This window comes from Gordionus sp. m RMFG-2023, chromosome 1 (genome assembly GCF_954871325.1).
Source record: "Gordionus sp. m RMFG-2023 chromosome 1, tfGorSpeb1-WG-v2, whole genome shotgun sequence".
In the NCBI taxonomy this organism is placed as follows: Eukaryota; Metazoa; Nematomorpha; class Gordioida; order Chordodea; family Parachordodidae; genus Gordionus; species Gordionus sp. m RMFG-2023.
The window spans coordinates 27,469,200-27,482,207 of record NC_088775.1 but is presented as its reverse complement, the minus strand read 5'-3'; the positions used below and the strand labels follow the sequence as shown (position 1 = coordinate 27,482,207).

The 13,008-nt window shown below is 27.7% G+C and overlaps 1 protein-coding gene across 3 annotated transcripts in view; it reads right to left on the bottom strand.

The window, feature by feature from the left end:
* LOC135922500 (SWI/SNF-related matrix-associated actin-dependent regulator of chromatin subfamily A member 5-like) overlaps positions 1-13,008 on the bottom strand; it is a 50,415-nt gene that overhangs the window by 27,001 nt on the left and 10,406 nt on the right. For 2 of the 3 annotated variants that reach the window (XM_065456861.1, XM_065456862.1), the window contains exons 5-6: positions 6,240-6,340; positions 5,604-5,783 (exon numbers count right to left, since the gene is read on the bottom strand). In XM_065456861.1, the coding sequence (XP_065312933.1) occupies positions 5,604-5,783; positions 6,240-6,340 (281 nt within the window). Of the gene's footprint in view, positions 1-5,603; positions 5,784-6,239; positions 6,341-7,191; positions 7,626-13,008 lie in introns of those variants that run through there. The other variant, XM_065456863.1, reaches the window with a different exon arrangement.

Genomic DNA, 13,008 nt, shown 5'->3' with positions numbered 1-13,008 from the left:
TGTTTATATTTAACAATAAATATATTTTATATACTTTTAGAATTGCAATTAAATTGAATATAAAATATAACTGATCATTATAATATATTCAAATGACATAAGTTATGGTAGAGTTAAATTATAGATGTTATACTAATAAAAAGTATATTAAAAATTAAAACCATTGGTATCTTTACAGAATACAAAATTAGATATGATATCGGATCGGTAATCGGCCGATATCAATTTAATATCGGGAATATCGGATCGGATCGGCCTTTATAAAGTGGTATTGGTACACCCCTAATTTTAATAAAATGACATTAATTTATAATTCAATTTTTTAAATTTATTTGGGCATTTTTAGTTTCACCGTCAATATTGTTGTTAGAGCTATTAAATCTTTTCTACTAACCTGCCATAAATTTATGTATTTTTCTTCATTCCCCTAAAATAGATAATTAATAAGTTTTTAAAAAATTATCTTTTACTTAGACACATCGATAATATTTTATCGATTTAATAAGTCTAATAACTTTATATAAAATTTTGAGCAGCTCGGGCCGATTCAATATATTTAATAAAGTTTGTTAATTTGTGTCGCTATAACATAAAATTGTATTCGTGCTAATAGTAATTATCAGAATCGCAAATATAATATCAATAACTTTTAATTAATGGAAGAAAATAAATTCATAAAAGGTTATCTTATTTTTCAGAGAAAGGCCCCATACTGTACTAGCCACTATATAATCAAAGATTTTATTGGGGAAGAAATAAATTCATATAAGAAATTATTAGAAGATATAATAAACATTTTTCTGAGATACGCTAATTCCTGTTTTATATATTATGAAATTAATATTATCCTGAGTAATCGTATGCATTTCAATTGATGATTTATTGAAAATAGGAGAATTAATTATGAAGAAAATATATGTGGAAAACCTGATCCTAGGTATTAATTACTTAAAAACCAGTCTTTCCTGAGAAAGGTAAAGAGTTATTTTCAAACATTTATTAAAAAAATTATTATGTAAATTTTTTCCTCCCTAATTCGTATAAAATATATATATTCAAATCAATAACAGGAAGATAATATTCGCATAAAAATTTTCATGTATAAAAATATTCATATTGTGTATTATAATTAAAGGGAGATAAAATTAGCGATATTATTTGGAAAATGTAATAGTCCGAGGAAATTTATAAGGAAGATGCCTCGATATACTAATTAGCTGAAGATTTTGAGTAAAATTCGTAAAAAACGAAAGAAACGGCGTATATCTATGAACAAAAAATGACGTCTTTCCTGTGGGGAATTAGTGGCAGATACAAATCCAATAACGTCCTCATATGGGGAGAAAATCACATTTCTTTTCTTACTTTTAAACTCGTTGAGGTAATGTATAACGTAAGATTTCATTGGTCCCTTTCTATAGGGTACCCGTATTCTCCAGTACGTCTGTAAGTGGGTTTGACTTAATACTTTCACCCGCCTTAGTAAAAACTTTCTTATTTATTTGCCTTCTTTGTCTATTTTTCGCGAGCAAATGATCAGATGGAGAAGTATAAGTATCTAGTATTAAGCCTTGAAGGTGGTTCCAAGCTTTGGGGACATTCCTAGAGTTTATAATCTGGAATGCCAAATATACTCGGTTCTCGATTTTTGTTTCTAATCTCCGTAACGCGACTGTCTTTTTGGAATAGATGAGCAACAACCACGGTTCTGAAGAACAATTCGAAATATAACTTTTAAAAATTCCAGTTTTTAATATTCCTGCTACTCCCACTTCAACTTGTCAACCCCAAGATTGTCAAAACAAAATAATTCCACTTCAAATATTGAAAATAAGTGATAAAATATTTCAGGATGACACTTTACCCCAACACGCGGTGGAAGAAGATTAGAAACAAAAACAGAGAATATATATGAGATAGCAGAAACTAGGAATGTATCACCAAGCCTAGAGACAGCCTCAAACTCAATAGGGTTTGAAATATTCTTCGAAATAAAAAATCTTTAAGGATTTTTATAAATTGCATAAAAAATCTTTCATGATAAAATCACAAATATTTTTTAAAAAAATTAATCTTCTTTAAAAAAAATACTCTATTTTGTAATCTTCAAAGATTTTTTAATAAAAATGTCGGTAAAAAATCTTCAATTTGAAACTCTAAACTTAGGAAGCTTTAATCTAATTTCCAATGTTTATTAAAAATCGTTTTCCGCATACAGTCAAATCACGTATTGCTAGACCTGTGCACCGGCCGCCGATCTTTTTTGGTTACGCCGAAAGCCGCCGTTTAATAAATCTCGCCGGCGTTGCACGGCCGGCTTAAAAATTTTTTTCATATTTTATACCTTTTTATTCTAATAATTGGTCAACATCACTATTGTAATTTTTTTAATGTCAATCAGGATTTTGATGAATTTTTATTTTCTACTATTTTAAAATCATAATTACATTGACGTCATTATAGATTCAATCAATCAATCAAAAATTCTAAAAGTTGCCATAATTTTACATATTTTTAAAATGGATGCATCTACATTTAATAATTCTATAAATAATTTTAATATCCTAAGTCTGGAAAATAAAAAATCCATAGTCTAGAAATTTTTTGGATACTTACACTTAAAAAGAGATAACAAAACAATTTCCATAAATTCTGACAAATTTTACTGCAATTGTTGCATAGAAAAGGCTATTGGAGACGAGCCATTTTCACAGTATATTTTTTTTAAATATTATTTTCTCATATATAGCCAAAATCTTTACTAAATTAAAATATATTTTTTGTAAAATAATAACCTAGCTATAAAATTATAAACTTCTCAATAAACATTAGCACGGGGAATTTGTTAAAACACTACTTCATCAAAATCGCAAGATTTAAAAAAATATTTTATATCCAAACCAAAATTCCAGATTCTAAAACCTCTAAAAAATGGCTTCTAGTAAGAAATTATGCGTTATTATGTTGTGCTGTTATTACCTTTTTAATCAATTGAATTGATAATATAGGAATGAAAGATTTTTTGAAGGTATCAAATTTATAGGTTAGGTGACTAAGAACAAGAATGCCACAGTTTTCTTGGAAAACGATATTCACAAGATGTGGACGTTCTAAAATTTTGGAGAGAAAAGAAGAGTGAACTTCCCAATCTTTACAAGCTAACCAAAAAAATTATTTGCATTCCGGCGACCAGCACACCGAGTTTTTTCTACTGGATTGACGTTTAATTCAAGGAGATCATCATTATGTCCCGAAAATTTAAATAATATAATTTTTATACATGATAATTATAAAATTACGAAATCGATTTTGGATTTATGAGTTTTCTATTAAATAAATATTATGCCGAGATATCTGTAGTGTTATTTGTTTTTTTTAAAAAAAAATTATTAAGCAATTAAAAAAATTTATGTTATAAAAATTTATAACTGCGCCGATTTTGTTGAAGGCGGCTAAAAATCGGCGCGCCGCCGGCCGTCGATTAGATTTTTGAAAATTGCTCCTACCGCCGATAGTTTCGTTGGCGCACAGGTCTACGTTTTGCCAATGTATAAATTAAAAATCAGATTAATAAAATGTATAAAATATTTTAAACAAAACAAATATTAGTGCTATTTATAAAATCTAAATATATTTTTATAAAAATGTATTCTAGCATGCGTATAATATCTATCCTATAAATTTTAGGACAATTATATAAGATGTTATGCGATTTCACTAAGGTAAATACGTTACGTGATTTGACTGATATTCATTATTCAAAATGATGTTTGAATAACTAAATGAAATGTAAAGATAATTTAAATGAATACATAAAATGGATTGTAAAAGATATTATTTAAATGAATAAACATATTACATATTACATATATACATAAAATAATTCGTATATTTATTTGAATTAATATATAAAACATATATAAATATGATGTTATATATTCCCTCCCTTTTTTAATTTATTTAATTTTTACCTTCCGATCTGAAATGAGAACAATGTTTTTCTCTATATTTTAAAGAACCTGTACCTGAGATAAGTATGGATGAGGATAAATTAATTTAAGTGTAGTGGACTTCCTATGATTGATATTTATTCATAATATAACATGAAGATAGTTTTGTTGTTATTTGAAGGTTATTTCGGTAATTAAAAAGGAAATCCTGTGCTTTTATATAAACGCTCCTTTTAATTTAATTGTGGGTGGTATGGAGATTATTCCTTGATAAAAATTCTCGACTTATAAATGGGGGCCCATTATATGTGACTAATATATGGCAAAAAGTCTTAATATTCCCACCAGGGTAAATTTATTAGATGAAAGTTTTTTTATATTTCTGACCATTTGCTTTCTATTATCACGAAATATATATCTCCGTGAATGCAAAGTCCAAATGAATGTGACCCATGGTTTATTGGCGGCCATTATACTATGATCGTTTACCTCAGGAACTAAGTATTTGACATGATTCACAAGTCTCAGTAATTTGAAGCCGTCGTTAATATTAGGCCACCAAGCATTTTGTTGGACTGAAAATTTTATTCATCTCATCCCATATATAAAGAGGATAGCATTTACTTTTAGATATTAGGAATTATAATTCTTAATCCCCATAATATACATCCCACCTTCATCGTAAGTTCATTTCGCCATTAAAAATTTTACGACGCTGAAAATTTCAATACATATGGGTAGGGGGGGGGGGTCGTTACATATCAAATCGATCAAATAAAAATTTCGCGGGACTATTTCAATTTTCGGAGTAATCACGGCTCAAAATATGAAAATGATCTATTCCTACGCTTATCGATTGTCATTCATTAAAAATCTATTAAAAACTACAAAGTGATATACATCGGGCCTAATTTTTCAAGCCCGCATGCCCGAAATTTTTTATAAAAGTTTTGCCGGCCTAGCCCGAACCCGAAATTTTTTTAAAAAATTTACCGGCCTGACCTAAATTTATTTAAATATAGAAACTAATTTTTATAATTACTCAAAATAAATGACATATGTTATATGGCGTCTAGTTTCCATAAATAAAATAAAATATTTTTATTTTACAAAAATTCAACATAATAAAAAAATTTCTAAGGCCCGACCCAGCTCGAATTTTCTTAAAAAATAGGCCCGACCTAGCCCGAACTCGATATTTTTTTAAAAAAAAGGCAGCAGGCCGCAGATCACTAATTCTAATATCGACATAAAGTGTATACATTTCATTTTTTTAAAAAAAATTTATAATTGTATATTATTAAATATGAATATTTTATTATTTGTTAATTTTTATAATTGAAGGATAATGGTCCCTTTGTTTTCAAAAAAAATATATCAATTTTTATATAACTGGAATGTCAATTTAAATTTATGAAAGAAAAAGATAAAAAGGTTATCGTATTTAACATTTAAATATATCATCTTTAAAGGTGTTTTAACATATTGTACTATAATATTCGAATATATTTCATGATTCGATCAAATTCAAAAATAGGACATAACTTTCTATCCTTTGCGGAATTTTTTTTATAAGTATGTAATCATATAAATATAATGAGTGAGATCTGAGAAAAGCTTAGTAATTAGTAGGAATATATTATTCAATCAAACCCTGGTCTCTTTATCACCGATGAGTAGGACGGCTTTCAACGAGGGCACCCACCGTTCGAATTCGCATTTCCAATTGTTGAGGGTAGATTTGGGGGCTATAACCAGGTTGGGCCCAGCGTGATTCCGATAATGCTTCATGTACCCCAGAAGGGCTATGGTTTGAAGAGTTTTACCCAACCCCTATAAATACCACAATAAATATTAAATGTTTATTCTAAGCATCTTTAAAAAAATATATAAAGGGATAAAAATAAAACACGAGAAAATATTGAAGTATAAAAATTAAATAGATTTCATAGCAACAATCATAATGTTAAAAATATTTTATTTGACGCGAACTAAGTTGATAAATAACAAAACAATTTTCATATTTTATTTAGTTTTAAAAGTAAAAAATAAAACAAATACTCATGTAGATCGAATTCACGATTATAAAAAAACCGTAAGGGTTATTTTCGGTCAGGTTTGGGCTAACGGGAATTCAACTAACACATGTTCACAGCTCCATTGGGCTAAGCTAGGAACCCTATGACAAATACACCAAACAACTACTGTGTTTAGTTTGTTGGGTTAATAAGTGTATAAATTTTGCATTAAAATATGGTTAAAAGTTTAAAAGTTCGGTATGATATTTACCATTTCATCGGCTAATATTCCGTTGATACCATTTTCGTAAAGTGATATCATCCAATTGAGCCCGCGGACTTGATAATCCCTCATTTCGCCATTTTTTACATCTTTATATACAAAATAATAATTTTCTTAAAAATAAAAACGATTTTTTTGCATAATAAAAATTTTCAATTTTTCAAAAATTTTAAGTTTTAATACTTTAAGGAAAGCCCTATATATTGGCCACATGTTTCTTTCTAAAAAAAGAAGGCTTATTTTGTGATTTTCAATGAGGTTATGAAAGTTTTCAAATAAAATTTTTATATTTTGAAATATACCTTAATCCTATTGTGTGTATTCTTCTTTGTAAGTAAAAATAATAACAAACAAGAAGCAGTATAGAAAATTGAATATTTTTCCACCATGTATAAGACGAATCAAAATGTGAAAAGATTAGATTGCTTCTGGTCATTATTAGACCAAGGGAAAAAACTTAATGGCAACACTTTAACACCTCTCGGTGTCACTGGCAACATATTTCACATTAGAATAATCAATTTAGAATTTATTTTAGAGATAAAAAAAAATTCAAATTTTATAACATTCATTTTGTATGAAAGAATTATGTATAATTTTTATATCTGTATTTAAAAAAAATATAATTTATTATTGAGCCTAGTTCACTGTTTTTTGGCCTAGATTTGTATTTTTGATCATAGCTTCGTTATTTTAAATAATTTTGGTTGTATTGTATATTGTTTTAAAAGGGAGATAATGTTTTTAGGTCTGGCCCTAGTTTATTTATTTTTAAAAAAAATTTACGCCCTATGATCTGGGCCTGTAGCTTTTTGCTTTTTGTTTAAAAATCCAATCGGTGGCAGGTGGCGCGCCGCATTTTTGGCCGCCGTCAATTTAGGGCGTAAAATAAAATAATTTTTGAAACAAAAATTAAATTAAAATATTTATTATAAATTACCTGTAGGCGAACAGGAGTAACGCATGTTTCTTTAACATATTTTCTTTAAATGAAATAATTTTCAAGATATCGTTATTTACTATCATGTTTCTATTTCACTTCTGTAAAGTAAGGCCAAGTTTAATGTGGACCATTTTTGTGAATATTGAAAATCAGTTGTTTCTTTAAATTTAAAAATTAATAGTTCTACTATAGGATCCGATTCGTAGTTTGAAAATTTGAGATAGTATGTTCCAATTCTTTTCAAAACATTATTGATTAGATTTTTAATAGTTCCCAGATATGCTTTCGAGCTCAATTAATATATTTTTATTTTAATGTTCTTGAATGCCATCATTATTAACATCATTGGAATCGCCTATAAATGCCACGGCCGTGCGCCAGTTATAGTGATCAAAAATATTGCTGCACACAGGTTCAGCTATAACTGATATAGATGTTAACGATTATAATATATATTGCACTAAATATATTACAATATTATTAGTTTAATGTTAATTTTTAAATTTATACAGCGTAAATTTTGAAAAATTTTAACTTTCAATTTACAGAGTTCTAGTTCACACGCTTCAATTTGCATTTGAAAAACTTTGTTTGTGTCCCGATCTAACTAATCTTCAACTACTCAGAAACGCAAAAAAAATAAGAAACGGCGATGAATGGGTAGCTGCGATTCCGAATGGAAAAAGGGAAATGTTACTCACAAAAGATGATTTTCAAATTATCCCGTCTGTTGACATCTGTGCTGCCTGCAATAAGCAATTTGACCCATTTTCTAAATATTGTTTCTCTTACCTTAACGTCAGTGGCCGTTTTTTGCGACATGACAATCTAAATAGGTTGATATGAGGCAAATCTTTGAATTCGGCCGGTTTTCCCAATAGTTTGGAGCAGTTAGGTCTCCTAAATGAGGATGGTAAGCATCCCGATGGCATGTCTTTAACATCTTGGCTCGGTGGCAAAAGACTTGTGTTATCTCATTTCCCGCTAATAGAAACTCTGACCTCTTGTGACACCAAGAATCAAAAAATGCAATAAATATAAGTCCCTTTTAAATTTTATTTTCATCCCTCTATTTTTTAGTGTTCTGGGAAACCCCAATCTTTAAAACAATTAGGTAAAAAAATTTCAATAAAGACGAGGATTAAAAACGAGTCCCTTTCCGTCAAACAAAAAATTCAATTTGAAATCCTAAAATGGAATTACAAGTGTTTCTTCGAAGCACTCCCTTTTCCCTCTTAGTTCAACACACATGGCATTCCTCTTTTTTATATATTATTTTTTCCCCTTCACGATTGATTGCGAAATTATATATTATATTTGTTTTTCTATACAAAAATATTTACTTGTTAAATAATTTTTTAAAAGATATAATATACAAATAATTAACTATTGTTTAAAAATTCATATATAAATGAATGTAAAGTATTAATTATATATATTAAACAATTTTTATGATAATAATATATAAGAAAATAAAGTAATAAGAAGATTTTTAAAAAATGGAATAACAGAATATAAATTTTTTAGAGTAAAAAAAATGTTCTAGATCGGCTAATAGATTTTCTTTCTTTCATTCTATTTTTTTTTACTGAACTCTAAATTATTAATGTTTTGTTAATTAACTAACAGTTCAACTAATTTAGAAGTTTAATAGTTAAATTTCCTTAAACATGATTCGAGTTGTGAAATAGAATCCTAGTAATCTATAGGACAATTTAGCGCAACTATGCCAATCAACACTATAATTAAAAGAACCTAAATTAAACAAATAGCAGTGATTTTAATAATTTTAATATATAATCTAAAAATTTCTATCAAAGGCTTGCAGACCCGTCCCAAACTAAAAATGGTATTATTTTAGAGCCAAGCCAGCGTTAAAGATTGGAAATGAAAAAATTAAAAATATACCATCTTTTAAAAATTATGTTAATTAAAGTGACAGTCAAGTTAATGGTTACCATCCTCTTCACTGCAAATTTAGCAAGGGTAGAGAAGTATCCGACATCAAACAATAAATTCTCCAATAGGTAAGATCCTCAATAAAACAGCTGATACCTATCTACTCTGGAACCAATAACGGAAAAAGATCAGATGACATAATTCTTATTCCATTTAAGGAAGGAAAAGAATTAGTTTGGGATTTAATATATACAGATGTATTTGACAACAATTCCTTTCCGGAATGCATAAACTAATTATGACGCGAAAAATCGATAAGCATTTCTTTTTAACCAATACTATTTTTATCCGACCTCTTTAAGAAATTTTGACCCTGACAGCCATTAAATTTTTAAGCCGAAAAATATCATCAAACCTGGAGATCCCAAATAAATTCTTCTCGAAAACAGCAAATTTTTATGACAGTATGCAAATCAAATCTAGTCTCCAATCATGATTCAATGCCAGCCTTGCTTTTTGGGGATTTTTTTTTAATGTCTAATTTTTTTAATTCCCATTTTATATAAGCATGCTTTTAATGTAGATTTTTTTCAAAAATAAATAATAAAGTTTTTAATTAATCAGTTGGAAAATCATAAAATGGAGTGTGAAGTAATTTGTAAATATGCATTAACAAAATTTTAAAAATTCCAGGCTGGGCCATAAAGTGGTGTAAAATAAAGGACACCTAATTTCTGGGCAGGGTTTGAAAATTTAAAAAAAATAAAATCTGGGCCAGGCCTAAAATTTCTATCTCTACTAGTCTCTAAGTTCTATCATTATTCAAACTTCTTTGTATGAAGCACTAGCACTCCAATTAAAATAGTAACATTATTGGGTTCATCAAATTGAATTAATTTCCTAGCCATAAATTTTATAATGTTACAACTTTTGTACAATCTTTAGAAGCTAATATTTTAAATTTTTAAAAAATAATTTTAAACAATAAAATATGTATTGTATAATGTTGCAAACGATAGTGTCGTTTTTTTGAAAACAATAATTATATTTTTGATTTTAAAGGTGAGCGCGTTCCCCTTTTGACCAAGGCGTTCGTGTTTAAATTTAAAAAAATTTTATTTTTATTATAAAAATAAAAAATAATTATTTAATGCAAATCCAAATTTTTAAGAAAAAGATTATTAATCGCTGTTTCCTTTATCACATTTGAATTTTAACTCATCACTATTTCTGTCCTTTAATTTAGTTAATTAATTTTATTATTATTTATATTTTATAAATTAGGATAAGCATGTATGCTATTTCATCTTCATGTAGCATTTTTTAAATTGTTCATGAGACAAAAAAACTATCATAACTATTATAATTATAAAATGGGAATTCGTTACCCAGGCTTCAGTAAAAACTGCGACATAATCATCTGTAAGATACATATTCCTGTTTTTAAGCCTGTTTACCCTGGTTTCAGTGAAAACTGCGACATAATCATCTGTAAGATACATTCCTGTTTTTAAGCCTGTTTACCCTGGTTTCAGTGAAAACTGTGACATAATCATCTGAAAGATACATTCCTGTTTTTAAGCCTGCTTTTAATAGTACTATGGACTGGTTATAACCAATTTCTAGAATATAAGTTATGGTCACCTTCTTTGAAATGGTCAAATTAGGTAAGGCATTAATAGCACCCATCATTGACTAAAACAATTTTATTGGTAGTATCATTTTGGAAATATGTTAATAAATAATCACCTATAATCGGTAAGATTATGGTGTGAGTCATAATTACCATTGGTTATCTTTTATTTATCTCATTGATTGGTTGAATTTTATTTATTAATTTTTTTTGATGAATATTTTTATCATCGAAAACCATTGGTTGTTAATTTTACACCTATCTTTTTTTAAATATTTTTTTTGCTCGTTTCAGAGCATAGTTGATCGTACGCTATCTATGGCAAATTTATGAGCTAATCTTTTTGTTATCGAACTGGAGCTCACAATATGGTTATCATTTCGATCTCCCAGGGGTATTTTACCTTTTCAAGATGGCAATTCGTCTACGTTGGCTTCCCCAGCAATTCCGGAAGACTCAAGGCTGAATATTGTGGATTATGGCTCAACACACCCAACAGGATATCCTGCATACGGTGATATCAACAACGATACCCTACCTGCAGAGTACATCGGCAATTATATTGAGGGCTGGGAGGAGTACCACCGAAGATTTTTGGGAGAATTCTATGTTACTGTAAGAAAATGTGATAATATATGCAGTGCAAATATTTTTTTTTAAATAATTTGCATTTTGCAACAGCATCTTTCTTTAATTCATTCGATACCTTATCAATACATCGGTATTATGATTTCTTTTGAGTTTATTTACCGAATTTTTCAACGCTATGATAAATACATGTATTAAAAGTAACAATATCGTAAATAAATGACTAATTAAATCCAATCCATTAAGCTTTTTATTAATAACTTGATAACATATATAAATGAAAACCTTATCAAACATATTAGGCTCATTATAAAAATTAAAATAAAAACCCATTTCATATTTTACTAAAAACAAATCACAAATTTTATTTTTAAATAAATATATAAATAATTATTTTACCTTTTAATTTTGGTAAAACACAATTACCTAGAATAAGAATCCTGCGTACACGAGCACCAATTTCTATAATCTCCCTTAATTTCTTAAAACATCACTTTCTCTCAATTCTAAAATATCTTTCTTGTTCTTAATCTCTATTAACCCTGGCAATTTTAAAATAAATGTTACACAATTTTTAAATTTCAAATCCTTTTATTATTTTTCAAATCTATAAAATCGAATAATTATTTTTTAATTACAAAAAAAAATGATAATAATTTTAACACCAAAAAAATATAATGATCTAAAAAATATCTTGATATAAAAATAATAATTCCGTTTCTTTATTATATTATATTTACCACCAATCAACATATTGTTGATCGACGATTTCTTTATAAATATCTATTTATCAATTATGCGAGGCAATGACACTAATGAATATCATTAAAAATGTTTTAGAAGATATTCAAGCATTTCCTATTATAAATATATTTTGTTATATATTTTGTTATACATTTTTATATTTTAAATTAGAAAAATTAATATTTTAAATAAAGAGTCAACTCAGATAATATATAATTTTAAAAAAAGCTTATAAGTAATGATATAAGTGATGATTGAGAAAAAATCATCTGTTAAAAAATTTATAATTCATATGCAAAAGAAAAATAATTAGAAAAGGTATCAAAATTACAAATCTGCATTTATAAATAAAAAAAAAATAACCAATGGTAATTATGGCTTACAAACCATAATCTTACCCTATAATCGTGGCAAAAGATAGAGAACTATAGTTCACCCACTCCTTCATGCCACATATATAAACGGGACTTATTTAAGATGTGATTATATAGTGTGAAATTATGAACATATCATTTAATTTTAAAATTATGCAGACACCTTTAACGATTGTAAAATGCGGCTACATTTGTCTTAGTAATTGCGCTCACTTTCTATACTGATGCAGCTTTTTCATTCAGTGCTTCATCTTTTCTAATTTTATGTTGTGTGTGGATTTCAAATATGGTCTAGATTAAAACCAACATAGATCACATTTATCTTTCTTTGGTTGATATATTCGTGGATTTTGCCTCTCAAATTCTCTCCGAAAATCCTAATAGTTTAATACAAGTTTTTGCGCATTCCTTGCAAAATCTAAAAACTTCCACATAAGATTGATTGGGTGGTCGAGATATAATATTTTGTAACGTTTCCTAATATAGTGAGGTAGAATTTTGGTAAACCAGTTAAAAATTTTACTGATAAACTGTGTCCAATTTTGTTTGAATTGGATTGCCTGCTCCTTCTAAGTA